This window comes from Pelobates fuscus, chromosome 9 (assembly GCF_036172605.1).
Source record: "Pelobates fuscus isolate aPelFus1 chromosome 9, aPelFus1.pri, whole genome shotgun sequence".
NCBI lineage: Eukaryota > Metazoa > Chordata > Amphibia > Anura > Pelobatidae > Pelobates > Pelobates fuscus.
The window spans coordinates 28,543,893-28,565,692 of NC_086325.1; the positions used below are offsets into that span (position 1 = coordinate 28,543,893).

Here is a 21,800-nt window from a genome sequence, read left to right on the forward strand (position 1 = left end):
CATAACAGTCCAGTCTAAATATTGTATATAAAAATGGAATGTCTTAGTCATTTTACAAGAGAAAGATTCTATAATGCTACTGATGTTAACTAGACAGACTAATCCCTGGCTGAGCTGAGTGTTTAGGGATTTTTAGAATCACATGAATTGTCGTTTGCTCATAGTATAATATCACTGAATGGTAAATATTATCTGTAACTGGAGTTTAGGGTGTAGGTATTTACCAGTCTGTTCTTTTGGGCATATTGGGAATATTGATATTGTTACAAATACAAAATGGCTGACCAATGGCTTACCAAAAGTGGTCTCTTTTCTTCACCCTGACAGCTCGACTCCCACTCGTCCACCTGCCTCGTCACCCTCCACCCAGAGCATTGCAGAACGAAGCACACTCTCCCGAGGATCTAATGTGCGCAGCACTTTCCACGGTGGCCATGTGAGGGATCGAAGGGGTCAGAACCCACCCCCAAGTTCTCCCACACGTCCTCATGAAGGACTGAACCAGAGCAGGAGCCGAGCCACCTCAAATCTGTTTAGCAAACTGACCTCCAAACTGACCCGCAGGTAATTTAGATGCGTCTGGTGGCAGAGAGGACCTATTTTGGTGGCCGACCAGCCTCGTGTTATTGCACAGCAACATACACAGATCAGACCATGTGTATTGCCACGCACACTACAAAGAGGACCCCCCAAACAACCTTAAAATGTGCTTTTTCCTGCATAGTGTGGGTGTTGCCTTGGTCACTCCATAGAATCCACCCAGAAGGCATGTGATAATCAGGACCTTATTGCTGCTTGAGTGGTAGATAGAAGGCAACCAGAAGTTTGTTTTTGAGAACAGACTGGTAAATTACCCATTCCTCTATGCCTACTACTAGATTGCACTGACTGGAGTAGGTTGGCACCATGATGCATACCTACTGCATAAACATATTGATTGAAATCCACCCCTACTTATAGATTGACACTTATAGAGAAAATGACCAATGTTCCCCTTTTCCTTGACCGTGAACCCTGAAAGCTATGTAGCTTGGAATATTTGTCCCTCCTGCTTTCTGTCCTTTCTTTAACTTTCTCTTAAACCTCAGGCCACTGCTCCTCTCCTACTCCTAATTATCCTTCCTTCCCCTATTCTATTCATTTCCACTCTTTCTTTCTCTCTCTATCTTTACCTCCCTCTTTAGGGTCGCTCTTGACCCATCTAAGAGACAGGCGTCTCATCGCTGTGTGTCTGGAGTGTCTCTCCCTCAGGACAGCAAGATCAGTAAGTGCCATGCTCTAATACCCGAATATGTTGCCTATAATGCTTCTTAATCTATGCTAGGTGCTTTAAACCCAGGGTTGTCCAGCCTTCACCTTCCAGATTTGGTTGGACCTCATTTTCCATTAACCCAGCATAGTGGGAATGACAGTCCAACAGCAGCTGGGGTTCCAAGGCTGGACACCCCTATTTTGCCCTAACTAATTGTGTGTTGCAAGCTTTTTCAGTACTTTTCTCCTAATGTTTATTTAAATGCTTCTTTGTCCTTGCAGTTCCTTTCTATTGTACCCGCTATGAGAATGTGGTGTTTGTAGTAATAATTGTGCTGCTTATCTTGCTCAGCTTCTAGAACAGAGTTGTCACAAGTGGTTCTTAAAGGGACATACATCACAAAGCTTTAGCTTTGAATGAGACAGTTGCTTCACTCTGCAGGCAATTATTTTTTATTTTTTTTATATTTTTGTGCTTTTTCTTACTCCTGCTTTCCACACCCACTACAGGGGGGGCATTGATCTAACCAATCAGTGTCCAATTTCTAGGAATGCTGTAAAAGTTAATTAGGCATGCCTGGCAGTTTTAGACACATGCAGTTGTAAGATCTCTTCACCTTGCAACATCTTACAGGAGAAGGAGAGAGGGAGTGTGTGTCGCTAAGAGCTGTATGGGGGGAGGCTGAGTTTGTGTCTCTAATAGCTGTATGGGGGGGGGGGACAGAGTGTGTGTCTACTATAATGTAGCTATGCATGTGCCTGAGTATCCTTGTATATCTGTGTCTGTGTGCATGTGTATGCTTTTGTTTTGGAGTGTATGTGTGTGGGTAGTTGCTGGCATTGTCTTGTGTGTAATGGGGGCTGTTTGTGGTTTTAGTGTATCGTATTCATGGTGAGCCTGAGTTTCATGTGTGGGAAGTGACTTTGTATAACGGTGACTGTTATCAGGGGGTGATTGTGGTAGGGTCAAGGTGGTGTAAGTGTGACACTATTTGGAGGGTGAGTGTGGCAGTTATGGTAGTGTATGTGACCGGGTGAGGTGGGGTGAGTGTGACAAAGTTAGGTTGTGAATGTGACTGGATTGGGGGCTAAAAGTGGCAGGATGAGCGGCTGTGAGTATGAAAGGGTTGAAGGGTTAGTGTTACAGGGTTTGTCTGGCAGGTTGATGGTGACAGGAGTGGCGAGTGTGATAGAGTGAGGGTGAGTAATTTTGACAAGGTTAGCAGTGATGATTGTGACACGCTTGGGAGGTGAGTTACAGTGGCAGAGTGAATGAAGGGGTAGCAATGTAGGAGGAGGTGTGTGGGAAGTAGCCGCATGTGGTAAGGCTGTGTTAAACACAGTCCCCCCGACACTGTAATGCCTTTTTATATAAAATTTGTCTCCCTCCTGCTTGCCTCCAGAGCAGGTTGAAGGAGGAGGGGGCAATAATACATTCCCTGGTGGTCCAGTGAGCTCCCGGTGCAGCCACAGGTCTTCTGGTCCAGTGCTCTGTGAGGAGATCAAATTGCAGCATGCTTACTGAATCCCTCACAGAGTGCTAGAATTGGGAAGAACCACATACCACCATGGAGTAATTTTAAAGGGCCATGCAGAGGGAGATCTTTTAAATTTACCCCCGACTCAAGGAGGTCCAATCAGTTGTTTGTGCCCAGGCTCTAGGCAGCCTCCTAAGGGGTAATCTGTCTCTGGAGGCATGCCCAATAATGCTACCTGACCAAGTTTATAGTTAGCTTATAAATGTTTATTACATACTGTTCAATGATTTTCATTCTTTATTTTGGTATGTATAATTTATTTATTTATTATATTTATTATATTTCTGCTTGTTTTTTAAAACAATTAATTGTCAAGTGATGCATGTCCTTTTAAGGATCATAATACCATGGGAGTTTTAGCACTCTGTTAAGTGTACTTGACTCAACTAGTGGGCCTGGGTCATTCTAAAAGTGTGATGTTTCTGTTACCCTCTAGAAATGGATTCAGACAACTTTGCTCTAGAACCTCTGTGATTCTTTCCAACTCAATTCTCTGTCTGTCTGTCTGTGTAAAATGTGAAGAATACTACCAAAGCTTTAGCACTACTCTATATATTATCTGTCTCATGCTTGTGATATTTCATGTTTTCTATCCCTTTCCTGTGCTCTCTCTTATGTAAATGTATACAGTATTACAAAGCACTAGAAACTAATAATTATTTAATTTTATATACTTTTTGTAGGGTCACAGACGAATCTGAGAGAGTCTGGAGACCTGAGGTCACAGGGTAAGGACTTTATGATGTACAGTAATACCTTTTATTTTAACTAAAACAATGGGCCCTTTAACAGAGCAAAGGTTTCAAAAATGGAAAGTACAGGACTGCGTTAGAATGAATGGGTGTGTTTCTTTTATAAGCATCCGTGCTTCTTACTTAAGTTCATCACTTGTTTATTTATGTATTTTACATTATGAGCAAATTAAAGAATAATTCAACAGGAACCAGATTAATATCTTTAACTTGAAACAGGCAGGTAGATTATCCGGATGATGAGGACACTCTGGGGTGGGGGAATGAAGAGAGACAGGGTTGAGATTAGATGAGTTGGTCTGAGAAGGGCTCCTGAGTAGGCTAATGAATTTGCAGTGCGATGGGGTCAAGGTAATGAATATTTCTTTGGAGTTTGAGAATAGTATTGAGGGAAGTGGTGGGATGCTAGGTGGTATATATTCTAGTAATGGGGTACTGCAATGACAAATTATCCGAAGCACAAAATAATACATTAAGGAGGGTGAAAAGTAAGGGGTTTGAAGATGAGGATGGGTGGAGACAAAGTGGGAGACAAAGGAGGCAAGGTAAGGAGGCTTCGGGTAGTAGAGCGATTTTTATACAGAAGCTTGAAGTTTAAAGGAATTTGAATAAAGATTGTTGATAGACTGAATGCCAGTGATTTTTTTGCAGTAAGGAGGAGATGAGCTGATGTCTGAGGCATGTTGTGTTTGATATGGGCAGCAGCAGTGTTTTGAAGTGGGATCGTGGTATTTTATATATGTCATTAACTGTCATATTCCCACTATTTCTTCCCAGTACTGTCACCTCTCTTTAAGAGGTATTCAGTAAACTCCAAATTGTAGAAGACTGAATTCCAAATGGCAAAATTAAAAGGACACTCTAAGTACCAAACTTTAGCTTAATGAAGTGTTTGGGTGTATAGATTATGTCCCTGCAGTCTTACTGCTCAATTCTCTGCCATTTAAGAGTTTAAAACTTTGATTATTATATCCACACCTCCCCTGCTGGTGACTTATATAGTCTAACTACACACTTCCTGTAAAAAGAGATCTCATTTTTCTTAACTTCCTGTATTAAACTGGGTGCATAATTTAGAATTTCCTATATTTTGCTCTGTTAATAGCCTGCTAGAGTCTGCAGGAGCCTAGTGTGTGATTAAAGAAACACTATTGCATTAGGTATAGAAACAAATATTACTAATGCTATAGTGCCCTTCTAGCTACATAAGTGAAACCCCCTTCCCACGTTTCTGAAAAACAAAGCAGTTTTACTTACCTTTTTCAGCCCTGCTGTCCCGTTTTCAAGGCTGAGATCATTAAAACTGTTGATCTCATTCAGTCCAATTATCCAATATTTTCCTATTTGAAAGCAATGGGAGGCTAGTGTGCATGTGTGGCAAAACACTGTACTGCTCCAATGAGATGGTCTCTATGAGACCATCTGATTGAAATAGCAGAGTTTTACTTGGCTATCAGATCGACAGCCACCGTAGGCATTCACACCCTCCAATGTAAACATTGCTGTTCCTGAAGAATGGCAATGTTTTACATTGTAGGGTTTAAACGACAGGAACATGGCACACAGACCACTTCATTGAGATCAATTAATTTAATGTCCAATTAAAAGTGCAGGAGATAAAAACATCTTATACAAACACTTTAGTGCCAAGAATACAAACATTTATTCTTGACACTATTGTGCTGGTGTGACTTTTTAGGTGACTGGTCACGCAAAAAAGTGATTTTACTCTCCTTTAATCCCACGCAATGCCGTCTCGCAGTGGTTGGTCCTGCCTCCATGACTGAGATCATCAGTCTTGATGATCTCAGCCAATCCAAAACTTCACATAGAAAAGCATTGGGAAGCTATTGCGCATGCACAGCAAATTGCTGCGCCAATCAGCATCTCCTCATTGCCTCCATGAAGGGTGTGGAGATGCTGAACACCAGTGCTGTACACTGTGCAGCACTGAGATAGGAATCGCTTCTAGTGGCCGTCTGAGTAACTGAAACTAGAGGTGTTACCAGGCATTCAATATAAAGCGTTTACATTGAAAAGCCTGCAGGGACAGGATATAGACATCAGTACCACTACATTAAGTTGTAGATGTTATGGTGACTAGTGTCCTGTTAAGTAAACACATTGTGTTGTAAGATCCAATTGAAAAAGATTTTTTATTTATTTATTTTAGTGTTAGCTTCGTGAGCCATGGGAGGTGCGGCTATTGCTGCATGAACAAAATAATTTTAATTTTACTCCTAAATGGCAGATAATTGAGCAATGACGGGCATGATACATACAACATTGCTTCATTGTACTAAAGTTAATTCGTGCTTCGAGCATTCCCTTAACAAAGCAGTTTTGTTCTATAGATCTTACCCCTGCAGTCCCACAATTGTGCGACAGTCGGGCATGATCTGTATACCAAAATTGCTTCCGAGCCTCGAGTTTTTTTGGTGCCTAGCGTATCCCTTAAAGTCAAACATAGCTGATTTGGATAAATTCACCTATTTTAGCTGTAGCTAAATTGCTAGATTTTGTTGTGTAGGGAATAAACCACTTTTGATTCGTTATTCCAATTTTCACCTCTATTTCTTTCTTCATCTACAGTAGCTATATACCTTGGTATAAAGCGTCGGCCCACACCGGCCTGCTCAGACCTCCCGGGGATGTGAGGAAGTCCACCCGGCGCCCTCCCTTGAATTCGCCAGCCCCTTCCACCGCTCCCAACGAACCTTCCCCACCGGGCAGACCACGCCCCTTACCAGGCAAGCTCCGCCCGCTTATCACCGTTGGGACACTGGGACTTTAAGAAGGGGAAGTGAAATGCTCTATGGAAATCCATTGGAATACAGTAGCTGTTAAGAGCTGGGACACAACTCTTTGGGTAGTCATGCCCACCGTGCCATTGGGATGCTGTGCCTTTAAGATGGACACACCCCCTTTTCTGGATTGCCTCACCTGCAACACATTGTTGGAGGTCCTCTTGCGTTAAGGGGATGGACAAGTCTGCTTTATCCCAGAAGACATGCCCTTTTTGGATGTGCCATGCCCACTTATGTACTTTAAAAGGGCTATGACTTTAAGAGGATGAGCTGTGACATCACAGGGGAAGGGGCCTTGGTGAATGGAAACTCCCATGCACTTCTGGTCCTGCCCACTACACCAAGATGTGTCTAATGTGGGAGGGAACATGCTGGATCAGTGTTATATAATTAGCAACATGCTCCTCCCTTTCCACAGTTCAAAACATTCTCTCTTAAATACCCACTCATATTAACCCCTACATTACCAAATACTCTTAATGAGACCCATTCCTATACAACTACCCCATTAACAACCCCGTCCCTTAGTGAGTCTCGCCTTGAAATTCCACGTAAACCCTTTCCCTAATGTATTTCCTGTTTTAATGAGCCCCTTTGCAAGTTTTAGAATCTTAACCAATGCCCTATTATGAGCTGATAAATAATCCGTCACAACGAGCTCCCCTGTTAAGAATACCTTTCCCTACAGCAATATTCTCTACAATTAAGCTTATTAGTCTGTAAAAGATACAAATAAACACAACTAGATCAGAGCCATTTTAGAACCATATATAATCATTACCAGTGTCTCTAATTATGCTTTCATTGGTGAGAATTTTAAAATTATTGTTACCAGTTAAATTGGCATCTGAAATAGCATTTAACTCGAAGTTTTAGATTCAGAAGAAGAAAAAAAAAAGTATGATTTTAATTCTGTTCTGCCCTCTTTATCATAGCTCAGTTTGTATCCACGTTTGAATGATCTTTCTTGTAGTAGTTAATGTTCATATTGAGCTGCAGGGTTAGGGGTTTAGACAACAAATTTAAAACTAAAACCTATTGTAGGAATCAGTACGCAGAAGCTTGCTGAGCATCATGGGAAACACTCTCTTAAACATTTGTAGGTGCAAGGAAGGTAGTGACACATTCTCTTGTATGACTAATCCCCTTCATTGGGTAGCCTTTCATTCTGCTGTACTTTAAATCAATACTAATTTATTTTTGTGAATACAGTGATATACAAAGTATTGCCACCTTGGTCTCGCTTTCCCAGACAGATAATTAATGTCTGAAATGTTCACATCACTCAACGTTAGATTAAGCCGCCCTTCATTAAAATTTATATGGCACTAACATATTTACAATAGGTAAACAAGACAAACCTTTAATTCTAACATTTGACAAATGTTAAAAAGTAGATGAGGAAGGCCCTCGCCAAAAAGAATTTTTAAAGACACTGTCTAGACAACATATTAGCGAACGGTAGCCCTCTGGCTAGTAAGTGACTAGCTCGGGGGTCTGGGACTTGGAATCCTGCAAATTACAGTTCCCACTGTCCCAGCTCTAATGCATGTAATATTCTTGGGTGCACGTGTCCCCCTTCCATTACCCGTCTCCCCTAACAGACACTCCCTTAACCTCCCCATTCCCTTTAATAAATTAATGGCGATTTTAACGCTCAGTGCCCCTACCCATGCACTGCCCACTTTCACCCACTGGTTGCTGGTCATATGGGCAGGGTCTGTATATATGTGCGGGTCACGCAAAATATACATTTTAAAGATTGGGGCGGGGGGGGCCACATGATACATACTGAACATTTCATCCTGTGCTAATCTCTGCTCGGTACACATAAGCACTCACAGTATTGTCCACTGATATCTGCTAGCATTGACTAATCACTTCTCCAAACTGTATTTAAAACTGAGACTAGGTGCTGCTCTAATCCCTTCGCTGTGCTTCTCTCACTACTGCTGTACATTGAGGCTACAGTTCACAAACCATCCTGTTTTAAGAACACATTCATGGATTCTCATTCTGACATAACCACCGCTTTAACAAAAAAAAAAAAAAAACCCAAAAAAACTCTAGTCACTACTTTGTACATACATCCCATTTTTATGTACTCCTTGCTATAAACACATGTTGTATCCTATTCTGCACACTACATACCCTGCAATGAACAAAGCAAACTCGGCTTCACTCTCCCTGCAGACTGAGCATCCTGTATGCGCCTTAACCCAACATACACTAATAACTTCAGTCCATTTAGATACATTTGCTTGTACATTCTGCCCCCTATACCAATGCCTGCATGGCGTCCTGTAGTAATTGTATCTACACTAATTGTGTCCGTGTTATACATAGATCTGCAACAGCTATCCAAACTAAGAAATGCATTCTGGGAAATACACGCCTGTCTACAATACAGCATCCATGTTTAATCCCTGCTCAACACACACACACCACATCAATTACTGCTCTTCACAGATTTCCCCCCCCCCCCACCCCAGCACATATTTTAAAATATCACCAACGTGCATACGCTGCACTCTGCAATAAGCAGGACACAAAAACTTACACAGAGTATCAAGCAATAACTGCTGAGTACACACTTTCTAAGCAAAGCTCTGCTCTGTGCACAATACCACATTATGCACTCACTGGACACAACTCCCATATACTCAGCAGGGATAGATGACAGCACTAAACCAGCTGTTCTAGACCACGACTCCCATGATGCACAACCAGGCAGCTCGGCTGATCATCCTACACGTTTAAGGTCACAACTGGAGTACCAGATGTTGCCCATCTCTGATACCAAATACTGACACCTATGGTCAGCCATTACATAGCATCCTATACGAATTATATCCCATTCCCTGTACAGACCTACTCGGAATACAGCCGAACTTGCTCTCTCAATCCATTTCTAGTCCCATCACTGCTCCTACCCCAGGCACACATGCAAGTAGTGGAACGCCCTCCCCTACAATGTACCCCAAATCTATTTATTAAACTCTCCCATCTTAAACCTGTAAACAATGTGTTTGTTTGTTTTGTTCAGTGTGGAGAGGTTTGGCCCACATTAAACCTGCTCCTTTCATCTAAACAGTCGCCTGGAAATAAAAGCTAAATCTGAAGCATTATAGCATGAAGTGTGTGGGGGAGGGGGGGGGGGTGATTTTTATAAATTGGTGCATCATTTAGAATTGATGAGCCTTTCCACAGGAGAGAAGGTTATCTGTTGTGTGCCTGTTATGCTTGACCATTGCACTGGAGGTGGGTTAGAATGAAAAAAAAAAAAACAGTATATTAAAACTTTGTGAACGGTTTCATTGAATGTTCATGCAGTTATAGGCTGCAAACCAAGTATATTTAGCACTGCAATTATTGTATTTTACATCTGTGGACCACCTTTTACATTCAAATATCAAGATTTGTGTTTTTTTTTGTTGCATTTTTAAAATGGCAAGTCTTTTGGACGGTTGACAAAGCACCTTAGAGAATACCAAACACAGTTCTTTTTAATCCACCTATTCAATCCTTTTGTACTCATTTTGGATTTGAAACAATGAGAAGCCACATTGTACAGGAAAGGGTTTTCTTTGATATTATTTCCAGTGCAAAAAGGCGATCGTTGCAGTTTGGAATAATTCCTATAAAGGGATCCATATTCACCCATCCTACACTAGTGGAACTCTGGAGGTGGCTCATTTTTATGGATTTGGGTATCCTACTTCAAATATTTTGTTTTCATCATGTCATTTTCACTCTTGGTCCTTCAGCGCTTGCACAATAATCATAATTCTGATACATGTAGTTGGACAGCTAAAGGGTAAAGACTAGACACCCCTAGAGTCAGGCTACCAATTTTCTCAAATCCTCAGAGATCACTAAAGATTCAAATGTTATCATTACCTCCACTGAGACCGAAGTGGATAGAACCCTACATCTTCAACATTTGTGGTCCTTCTGGACTAGTTCCAGTACTTTAGAGACTTTAAATATTGTGTGTGATATGGCAGGTTCAAAACATTCTTTTAGAATTAAAAATATAAGTTATATTTAAATTACAAGGAGTGTGTGGTAGAAGTGAAAGATTTGGTACAATGGACAGACAATACTTCCTCAGAGGTGACATTATGGTTTTATTGTCTTCAGGCATTCATAGGAGGGTCACAAAATACATTAGATAATGAGGAAATGGGTAGGCATGGAAGCAACCCAATTTCTCTATAGAATTTTCAGTCCTACAAGGCAGATATTCATAGGTGTATCCTTCATCCTTCTGATCTGGTGGATTCTTCCTGTAAGTCTAGATGTTTCAGCTCCCCAGTGGTGGTCTCTTCACCCATCTCAATGTAATCTTCGTGATGACAGCCTTATTTTTAACCTCCAACGATTTAATGGGGTCTCCACTCTCCCCCTGTCTGTTGGTCATTTTCAGGGGTGGTTTGTCAGTCTCTATTGCCCTCTACTTCTGTGCGGGCACAAGGTCATCGATGGGCTGTCCCTTCTCAAGCTTCTTTTCCATCTCAATCATCAGTTTCACACCATCCACAACCATCTGGACCTGCTGCACCTCAGAGAATCCCAGTCTGTCAGCATTGGAAATGTCAAAAACTCCACCAATGGCAGCTGTGTCAACACCACCTGTGGGAAGAATAAGACATTAAGATGGAGGTCAAAATATGTGCATCTGAATAGTTTTACAATGTGGCTTTCCCAAAATTATTTGTCTCATGGTAAGTTATTTCACATGTGACAAACTGGAAAAAAGTAACTAGGTAATACGAATACACTTTATATAATATCAGTGATCTAGCAGAAAAACTAGTAGATCCACACTTCGTTCTCCTGTCTAACATACCACAGACAGCCCTGATGCACTTTGTAGATTAAATGGTGTGTAACAAGCACATATGGAAAGACCTGGATGATGGTTTGACTGCATTTTATATCATAATATATAATCATACTTGACAATTTTTGAGAAATGTTGATAACCGTTCATAATTTAGGAACTAGACAATATTTCAATAAAACCAAACCCAGAACTGCACTCAATACAAAAAAAAAAAAATCTGGGTGCTACCAAACCAGGATCCATCACCAGGTCCCAGTTACCAGTAGATATAAGAAAAAAGGAATTGAGGAGGCAAAGTTTAATGAAACCCAACAGTCAGCAACGTTTCGACCTAATTGCTTGAAAAAGAACTTTCATTAAACTTTGCCTCCTCAATTCCCTGGCATTCTTGGACCTTTTTTCTTATATCTAATAATATTTCAATGGTCGGGACATTGGATAACCATAGTGGTACTGCTGTTGAATACATTGTTCTACGTGGAATTTTTGAGATTGCCTTTTAACATTCAATGTAGTCTATTAGAGATGGTAAGAAACATTTTATACCCACCTGGTAGACATCTACCCCTCTCCTGACCTGTTTTGTCTTGAAACGTTTATCAGATAGATACCTAGTGAACTAGGGGGGCATTACCTTGTGATATACAACGTTGCATGACTAAAAACCTAAAATACTAAATACATACTTCTAAAATAAGGTCCTTCTATGCCAAATGATTTACTGACCCTTAAGAGGCAGGTTTATTAATATACACCATAGCACTTTGACTTAAAGGGATAGCAATATCAATAAAGGTACACACACACACACACAAAAAGTGAAAGAAACATCTGTGAAAAACTGGAAAGAAACCTACCGGTGCCTCTCTTCTGCAGACGGAGCCTTGTCAGGATTTCTTCAAATTTGGGGTGCTTGCTGAGGTTGGGAAGCTTAACGTGGACACCGCCTCTCAAACCTGTACCCAGGTTAGATGGGCAAGTGAGGACGTAACCCAGATGCTCATTCCACATGAAAGGGTGTCCTGCTTTTTTAAAGATCTCCTCAATCTGTATTAGATAAATAGATGTATTACGAATGATAGGATGTGAAAAGAGAAACATATTTAAGTGGGTGAAGCTTGTATGCATGAGAAGGAAGTGACATACAGAAGAAATAAGTGCAAATCATTTTTACCTTCTGGAGTCCAACACAGAAGCGTCTGAAAACCTCCTTCATGTCACCTCCTTTCTGCATGGAAATTACTCTCAGATGGTCCTCTTCATTTACCCAAACCAGGAAGGATTTGTCATCATTGTGCCTAGAGGGGCCAAAGAAGAATTGATAAACATCCATCAATCTTCAACCATAAGGAGCAAAGATAAATCAGCCCCAGTAAACCATTAAACCATCTCAAGGGGTTTCGATGATCGCTGCATCATGGTGAGGTTTTAAAGGGACACTTCATGCTGGATGTGAACCTTTCTCCCCATTTTGTGCATTAGAGAGAGGTTGGAAGCCTATACTTTTCTATGGAGCCTGCTTTTAACCTATAGTATAAGCAGACAGCAGGTTTGTGCATAGCATTCTCCTGAACGGAGTGTACACGCATGTTCTCTCTGAGAACTGTAGAGGATGAAAAAAGGACAAGTGCTGTGTGTGCTTGCCATATACTAGTTGAACAACAGAGAAAGAGAAATATTCTTCCTGACATTTATTTTGCAAATCATTGTAGTTGAATGCAACAGTTTGTGGGAGACAGTGACATTAACATACACAATGGAAATTAGGATGCTTAGAATGTCCCTTTAAGTCTAGATTTTCAACATTATACTCTCATGATAATATACCAACATATGTTATTTCATGTTGTTGATATAGTGATTAGAAGGTTATATACTTTGTCATTTGTGACAAATTATAGAAGCCCTCAAATGAGTCATATCAATTATTTGTTCTAGACCTTGTGGTTCATTGAACTTACCAGATACCACGGGCATCGGGCCAGTCACGGGCCATGCCAGAGGCCAAAAGCAGAGGGGACACTGGCTTGTCAAAAAGGAAGTGATCATCAATCAGCTGCTGCTGTTCGGCATCAGACATGTCCTTAAGTGGGTAATACTTGCCCTTGAACTCTCCGGTCAAGCTGTTAAGGGCTGGATCAAGCAGAAAGGAAAAAGGAGAAAGTGAGGCACATGAAAGGCTGATTAACACCCTAAAACACAAAAATGGAGGATGTAGGGGAACTCTATTTCCAATACTTTACTACCACACAGACTTTGTGCCAGTAAGGTAAATGAAAATATGACTCGACTAGGATGGTGTCTTATTAGCACATAGTTCTTGAGGGGTGGGGGGGGGATAATGGCATGATAGAAGGCAAAACAAGAAACACATTGACTCTATAGCCATCGTAGGACTTTGTTACCTTGAATGGACAGCTTCTCGATGGCACGACGCTCTCCACGGCTGCAGTGGGGTGGGAGAGTGTATCCCTTGATGCTGCGTCCAGTTCTAACACGGGAACTGAAGACGTAGTTTGGGTCCAGATCATCACCTCCCTGGGAACAAAATACAGAGAGTCATCTACTAGGCATTTTATTACACCCTGTAATGCCAACTTGGGTATCCTCTGACTTCATATTGCATCTCAGTACAGTTATCCACCTCAACATAGCCATCTTCGTTACTAGTTCAGGGACTATAATGCAATCTTTACAATGAAATGCCATAATGTGCATTAAGACATGGCGTTTAAAATCAAAACTAACATGGCAGTAAGCACTTTTGCAAAAGTTTTAAAGTGTGGAGGTGAAGCACTCATTCTTTTATGTACTGGCCTACAAATTAGAGAAAACATCACTTGTGTGGTTAACCCATTTATGAAGATGTATCTAAGGTAATCTTCTAGACTTCCTAATTACCTTAAGGTTGCTGAAGTTGAGGTCAGTCTTGTGCTTGTCGGTGGGTTTGTAACCTCCGTGACGGTCCTCAATGACTGGGTCCAGAAGATCCTTGAATACTTCATAGCTTTCCTCATCTCCAGCTACGCAACCCACAGTCATGATGAAAGGGTGACCTACAGAATATTAAATTCACAATTTTAAATGTGTTACAGTGAATTTCTCTCTAATAGAAAATAAAAATGAAAACAGACACACACAAAAATGCAAGAAAGCTAGAGAAACATTGTTGATACTTCACTTCTAATGCAAGAGAGAGAAGGGACTTTATTAATGTAATTTTATTTATTAGCACCAGTAGGCATTCCATCCCCAAATTCTATGAAGCTATATTTCATAACAAGGTTGCCCTCATTTAAAAGGCCAAAGCAACATGCCAGATCTAGCCTTGTCTTACTTATAGCCAAAAGCTCAGAAATGGCCAAACCATCCTTCCACCCTTCCACCAAAAACAGACATCATTGGGAGGCATGGGAACGTCTCCCTTTTAGATAATTGAGACAAAAGTCCATTTGGTTTGTCTTTCCCCATGCTGCCTAGTGTATTACATTACCTGGGTTATCGATTCCGGTTTGGATGATGTCATCAAGGGTGAAGCCACTTGGAGTCTGCTTGTCTCTGAGCTTCTTGTAAATGTCAAGGGTCAAAGCCTTGGCCATATGGTTGTTATGTTTGGAGAGGTCAGGGAATTCCTCTTCTGCTGAATAATTCAGCTTGAAGTTGTTGTGGGTGTTACCGAAAGGCATGGTGGAAGATCGGGCTGGACCTGATGAAGATTAAAAATACAAAAATCTCAAGTAAAACAAAAACAAATGTTAGAATGGCTTCTACCCTCCACCCCTTTAACCCCTTAAGGACCAAACTTCTGGAATAAAAGGGAATCATGACATGTCACACATGTCATGTGTCCTTAAGGGGTTAAAAGAAATTGTGGAAAAAGAAAAACACAAGTAGGTTGTGAATGTGAAAAGTCTGATTCTAAAGGCATCAAGTGACCCAGTTTTGTGATAGGAGAATTTGGGTCCATGTTTCATGTAATATCTGGGTATGGCATACCAAACTGTTGAGTTTGACACATTTATTTAGTAAAAGGAGAATTCAAAGTGATTTTCAAATTTAAGGCCAGACTAACCAAATTAAAATAGAACGGATTTAGAGAATATTGCCAGTTAAACTATTTTGATCTTAAATTTAAATTCACTGATGCTCACAGGGTTATTTACAAATTATTCTGTTATCCTTGTACCAGTCTGTTATTGTAAGCAATCTAGTTGCTGCTGTGGCTATCTGATGTTTCTGTGCTAGACAATCTGGATATCCAATGAATATTGAGTGAAATTCTAGACTTAGAATGCTGTGTGTGTAGCAGGAACATGTTAGTACTAAAAGTTCTACAAACAAATCATTACTTGTTTAGAGTTTGTATAAAATCACTGAACTCTAAAAAAGGTACCCCTGCATCTTGAAACCTTTCTCTTGACCCCTGAAGTTCTAGAGGTGCTGGACACACAGCGAGTGAGCTTTGGAAGCCAAGTGTAATGCATGCTAAATGTGACACTGATAATTTGCCTGTCCATCTAGTGATGGTGTGTGTGCGGGATCATTCCTTGTAAGTGACACTATGTGAAGCTGTTTGTGTGCGCAAGTGGCAGGAGCTCTGACAAGTGGTAAAGTGTGGATGCTGCGACAGCAGATTCTGAATATATATAGATCACAGGATCCCTCTACAGTGCCAAAGCTGACAGGTGGCTCTGCAGCATGTCATAAGTTAGAAAAGAGGGGTGGGTGGAATCTAAAAGGAGGTGACAGGCGGAGGGTGGGTGGGGGGGGGGCAATACAAGGGCAGCAAGAGGGGAGCATTTTAGATGACAAGAGTAAGAATGTGAGAGGACAGTGAATGGGTAAAGGGGCGGGCGGTCATCTGAAAAAGAGGGGACAGGAAAAGAGAAAATACAAGTACGATGAACATGGGATAGAATGCAAGGACAAACTGCAGAGGGGTCAGGCTAGGAGGAAACAGGATAATAAATAACAGCATGCACATATTTCCATAAATATTTCCCTCTCCTTTAAAATTTTACAAGTGCACAGGAAACCAAACTGCAATTAGACTGCAGGGGCTGAAGAAAACGTAACATATTCAAAGTGCTATGATGTGCAAACACTTAAAGAAGATCTGCTCTGTGGAGTTGTGCCTGGTTAGGAAGGGTTAAATACTCTATGCATAACACAGGGTTCAAAACAATGCTGCAGCAATGCAAATAGTTACATGGCCTGGGTATTTGCAGGGTTAGGGGATATGGTCATGGACGTTAAAGTACAGAGAACCCCATATGGGGATATACATTTACAGCATTATACTCGACCACTGGAAAGTTTGCAGTGCAAGAATTGGTATGGTGTAAGGAAGTTCTTGCATTCAGCATGTCCCCCAGCAATCCTGGTGGTGGTCCACAGGCAATGGTTAAATATAAAAATGGGGGATGCTTAAAGTACTCTGCAAATCCAGTTTTTGGCAGGGAAAGGTCAAGATGTTATGCAGTTCAGGAGCTTGAGCTAGGCTCAAAAAAGTGATAAGTTTCCATATTTTGCTGTTTTCTCCCCCGAGAAAAAGTAAAGTGCTCTGCAAAAAATTAAGTCTAAGGGATCTTAATTGCTCTGCAGATCCTCCTTTGCAGACTGAGGGGGTAAATGTTCTGCATGCCTTTTCTTGCGAGGAATTGTGAAGCATTCTGCAGATCTCCCTTGGGCAGGGTAGGGGGTTTAAGCAAGACCAATTACCTGCTGTAGAGACGAAGCAAACTTCAGGGTGACCCGTCTTTCTTTTCCAAAGTCTCAGTATATATAACCCGGAGAATCCCCCTATTGGCCACCTGCTCAGAGGTGTGAATTATGTCACAGTGATATCATGACCCTAGACACATTCGGATTGGCTCCCATTATATCCCAACTGATGCCTTTATCTGGAGCAGAAGGGCTCAGTTTACTTGTGGGTTATAATTAGAGAGAGGGGGCGAGGCAGGAGACACAGGCAGAGAGATGTCTTGGGAGTCCACCCCTCCTCCCTACTGGGTGTCAAACATGAGATATGGGGTTTCTACTTGATACCCGAGTAACGCACTTACCCCGAGACATTTGTTAACGTTTATTTTTTTGTTTTTGTTTATTCCTTACTATGCTAAAAATAAACATTTATCCAAAGTGTGTTGGATCTAGCCCACTATTTTTACATGTGTAAGCACCAACAAAACATTGGACTTTTAGATATTCTATATGTGCAGAGTGTGTGCGATGCAAAGGGCAACAGTTACACAGAAAGGTTGGGGTGTAGCTATTTGACTTCCTGCAAAACAGTAGTGTGTATGTGTTTTGTTTGTTTTTTCATGGCGTACAGTCACAGTCCAAATGTGGACACCAAGAATGTCTGCAATTTTATTTTTTTGCTAAAAACTCTCTTGGTTTTGTTTAACTTGATATGCAAGGACGTAGTAATAAAAAATAAATATATAAATAAAAATGTTAAAAAACAAACAAACATCATTCAGTCAATGCATGAAGGAAGAAATGACAGTGTTGTCCAAAGGCATCTGATCCTGCCAAAAGTTGGCTGTGTTTAGGCGATGAGCTGGGTGTAGCCAGGCACAACTTATTGCAGCTGCAGCACCAGCTATCAGAGATCTCAAAATATATTCCTGGCAAAGACTTCCCTTTGAGCTGCATTGGGAAGTCTGAGATTTGACATTGCTTTTGGAAGATGGGGAGTTCTGCTTTATTATTATTATGATTATTTTATTATTTATATAGCACCAACAAATTCTGTAGCGCTGTACAAAGGGTGGACTAACAGATATTTAATTGTAACCAGACAACTGGACGTACAGGAACAGAGAGGTGGAGGGCCCTGCTCAATGAGCTTACATGCTAGAGGGAGTGGGGTATAGTGACACAAAGGGTAAAAGTAGGGGTATGAAGTAAGTTGTTAGAAAAATATACGCTGAGGGCTTAGTAGGTAACCTGCTAACAGTTTAATTGATACGCTTTCTTGAAGAAGTGAGTTTTCAATGATTTTTTTGAATGAGTGGAGACTGGGTGAAATTCTTATGGAGGAGGGAAGGGTGTTCCACAGAAGAGGTGCAGCCCTGGAAAAGTCTTGGAGGCAAGCAATAGAGGAAGGGGTACGGACAAAGGATATACGTAGGTCTTTGGCAGATCGTAGGGGCCTCGACGGGACATACTTGTGTATTAGGGAGGATAGGTAGGTTGGAGCAGCATTATGTAGGGACTTGTAAGCAAGCACCAGAATTGAGCCCTATATCTAACTGGGAGCCAATGCAGGGACTGACAGAGCGGGGAGGCGTGGGAGGTGCGAGCGGACAGGAAAATGAGCCTCGCCGCTGCATTCATTATAGATTGCAACGGTGCAATCTGGGAACACGTAAGACCACTGAGAAGAGTATTGCAGTAGTCCAGGCGAGAGAGAACAAGAGCATGGACCAGCACCTTAGCCGCATCCGGGGTTAGATAGGGGCGGACGCGCACTATGTTTTTGAGATAGAAGCGACAGGATTTGGCGATTGATTGGATGTGAGGGGTGAAGGAGAGGTTGGAGTCAAAAAGAATACCCAGGCAGCGAGCCTGCGAGGTAGAGGTGATGGTAGCGCTGTTGACTTGGAGGGAGACAGACACGGGAGTAGTAACACTTGAGGGAGGAAAGACCAGAAGTTCCGTTTTGGACAGGTTGAGTTTAAGGAAGTGAGCAGCCATCCAATTGGAAATCGAAGAGAGGCAGTCAGAGACACGAGTCAAGATGGGAGGAGAGAGATCAGGAGAGGACAGGTAAATTTGTGTGTCATCAGCATAGAAATGATAATGGAAGCCAAACGAGCTGATGAGTTTACCAAGGAAGGCAGTGTAGATAGAGAACAGTAGGGGATCAAGGACAGAACCTTGGGGGACGCCGACAGAGAGTGGTTGGGGGGAGGAGGCAGAGTCAGAGAAAGAAACACTGAAAGAGTGCTGGGAGAAGTAGGAGGAGCACCAGGAGAGAGCAGTATCCTGTAGACCAAAATTACAGAGAATGCGAAGAAGCTGTTGATGATTAACAGTATCAAAGGCAGCAGAGAGATCAAGGGGAATTAGGATAGAGTAATGGCCACGAGATTTAGCAGCAATTAAATCGTTGGATACTTTGGACACAGCCGTTTCGACAGAATGACCAGCGCGGAATCCAGATTAAAGGGGGTCAAGCAGAGAGTTGGTTTCGAGAAAGTCAGTCAGTCTGGTGTACACAACTCTCTCGAGGATCTTGGAGGCAAATGGCAGTAGCAAGATAGGGCGGTAGTTGGATGGGGAGTTGGGGTCGAGGCTGGGCTTTTTCAGAATTGGCTTTGTGGTTGCATGTTTGAAGGGCGAGGGAAATGTGCCAGAGGAAAGGGATAGATTGAACATTTTTAGTGAGGCGAAGAGCTAGAGAGGGAGACAGAGTGCGGATGAGATATGAAGGAATAGGATCGAGGGATCAGATGGTGGGGCGGGAGGACCGGAGCAGAGAAGAAACCTCTTCTGCTGTAGCAAGTGCGAATGAGTGTAGAGTGGTGGAGGGAGCGGGGTTGGGTGATGTAATGGTAGGGGGAAGAGAAGAAACCTCTTCTGCTGTAGCAGGTATGAATGTGTGTAGAATGGTAGAGAGAGTGGGTTTGGGTGATGTATTGGTAGGGGAAGGAGAGAAATTAGCGATCTCTTCTCTGATTGTAGAGATCTTCTCAGTGAAGTGAGATGCAAAGTTTGTGGCGGACAAGGTGGTAGAAGGAGGGGGAGTAAAAGGGCGAAGAAGAGCATCAAAAGTGTGAAATAGGTGTTTCGGTTGATGGGACAGTGTACTTATGAGGGTGTTAAAGTAATTTACTTTTGCAGCGGAGAGATCCAGGCTGTAGGAGCGTAGCATAAATTTATAGTGGAGGAAGTCAGATGCAAAGTTAGACTTTCTCCAGCAGCGTTTAGCAGTTCTAGAACATTTTTGGAGGTGACGGGTCAGCTTGGTGTGTCAGGGTTGTAATTAGGGACGCTTGCTGTGTTTAATTGTAGGAGGTGCCATGATGTCGAGTTGAGAAGAGAGACTTGAGTTGTAGAGTGAGATAGCCGAGTTAGGGCAAGTTAGATTTGAGATGGGTAAAAGGAGAGTATTGAGTTTTGTGGGAAAAATGCTGGAGATCAAGGCAGTTGAGGTTTCTGCAAGATTGGAGAGTTGAGGGTGGTGAAATTTGGGTACGGGGTATGCTTATGTCAAAAGTTAGTAGATGGTGGTCAGACAAAGGAAATGGAACAGTGGAGAGATTAGAGGTGGTACAGAGATTGGTGAAGATGAGGTCAAGAGTGTTTCCTGCCGTATGAGTTGCTGAAGTAGACAACTGTGTGAGGCCAAAAGAGGAGGTTACAGAGAGCAGATGGGAGGCCCCAGGGCAGTTGAGGTTTTTGATTGGGATGTTAAAATCCCCAAGTGTGAGGGAGGGAGTGCTAGAGGAGAGAAAGTGGGGTAGCCATGAAGAAAAGTGTTCGATGAATAGCCTAGGATGACCGGGGAGGGGGGGGGGGGGCGATAGATGACAACAATTCTTAAAGGAGTGGGTTTAAATATGCGGACAGTGTGAACTTCAAAGGAAGTAAAGGAAAGGGCAGGGGCGGGGAGGATAGGTTGAAAGGTACATTGAGGGGAGAGAAGGATGCCTACACCGCCTCCTTTACAGTTGAGTCTGGGAGTGTGGGAGAATTGTAGTCCATCGAAACATAAAGAAGCGGGAGTAGCGGTATCCGAGAGGGACAGCCAGGTCTCAGTGAGTGCCAATATTGTGAGTGAGTTAGAGATGACAAGGTCATATATAGCTGTTGATTTAACATTACTACAGATTGAACAGGCGTTCCAGAGTGCACACTGAATGTTGGTAAAGGAGGATAAACTGCAGGGTATGTGGATGAGGTTTGTGTGCTTTGCAAGCTGTTCTTAAATATAGCACCAATGATAAAATGCATAATTAAAACGCATTCATGTTTTCTTTTCAAATAGTTTTTATTGAAAGTTTTGCAAATTTTACAACAAATTATAAGAACAGTATAATAAAGGAGGGGAAACTTGGAAGGAGGAAAGGGGAGGTCCATCCAATGTTACAATTGATCAAATAATGTACAAGGCATGTAAACTACAAATACTGTACAGTTAGAAAGCAAGTCTTACAAATTATAAACGCGTTTAATTTCAACTTCCCATAAATCCCAATGGTATTTTAGTGTAGCAAAGATGTGTGAGTTGTTTCTGTGTGACAGTTCGTGTGACTTATTGTCTATGACCAGCCTTAGCACTTCTTTAATTGAAGGAGTATGTTTAGTTTTCCAGTACCTAGGTAAGCACGAAGTGACGGCAATCAGGATGTGGCCTATTATTATTTTATTAATTCTGTTGACGGACTCAGGAGATTTTTTAAATAAAGCCAATTCTGATGTTAAAAGGTCAATGCTGCTGTCTACTTTGGCGATCAAATCATACATCATCCTCCAATATGTGGATATTTTGGGGCAATACCACCATATGTGGGCCATGTTGCCCAATCCGCCACAGTCTCTCCAGCACCGGTCGGTGTATTTATTATTCATATTATGTAGCCTGGACAGA

General features: G+C 41.9%; 2 protein-coding genes across 3 annotated transcripts in view; one reads left to right on the plus strand and one right to left on the minus strand.

Moving 5' to 3' along the window:
* The window catches only part of MARK4 (microtubule affinity regulating kinase 4), a 38,240-nt gene extending 30,009 nt beyond the window's left edge, over positions 1–8,231 (plus strand). Inside the window, exons 15-18 of one of the 2 annotated variants that reach the window (XM_063431742.1) lie at positions 328–564; positions 1,185–1,264; positions 3,473–3,517; positions 6,134–6,300. In XM_063431742.1, the coding sequence (XP_063287812.1) occupies positions 328–564; positions 1,185–1,264; positions 3,473–3,517; positions 6,134–6,198 (427 nt within the window). In that variant the 3' untranslated portion in view covers positions 6,199–6,300. Of the gene's footprint in view, positions 1–327; positions 565–1,184; positions 1,265–3,472; positions 3,518–6,133 lie in introns of both variants that reach the window. The other variant, XM_063431741.1, reaches the window with a different exon arrangement.
* A 2,227-nt stretch (positions 8,232–10,458) lies between these two features.
* Positions 10,459–17,025, minus strand: CKM (creatine kinase, M-type). The gene is made up of 8 exons (XM_063431743.1): positions 16,919–17,025; positions 14,691–14,903; positions 14,099–14,253; positions 13,603–13,735; positions 13,159–13,330; positions 12,372–12,495; positions 12,055–12,244; positions 10,459–10,983 (listed from the first exon to the last, which is right to left on the minus strand). The coding sequence occupies exons 2-8, from the start codon at positions 14,881–14,883 to the stop codon at positions 10,805–10,807; spliced, it is 1,146 nt and encodes a 381-aa protein (XP_063287813.1). The 5' UTR covers positions 14,884–14,903; positions 16,919–17,025; the 3' UTR covers positions 10,459–10,804.
* Positions 17,026–21,800: the final 4,775 nt, after the last annotated feature.

What these genes read in the sequence shown, in the direction of transcription:
- CKM (XM_063431743.1), bottom strand. Translation starts at nt 14,883, where the DNA reads ATGCCTTTCGGTAACACCCACAACAACTTCAAGCTGAATTATTCAGCA. An exon ending in CGAGAAGCTGTCCATTCAAG is followed by an intron (nt 13,331 to 13,602) that starts GTAACAAAGTCC and finishes TGCTTGATCCAG; the next exon opens with CCCTTAACAGCTTGACCGGA. An exon ending in TCTGCAGAAGAGAGGCACCG is followed by an intron (nt 10,984 to 12,054) that starts GTAGGTTTCTTT and finishes TTCTTCCCACAG; the next exon opens with GTGGTGTTGACACAGCTGCC.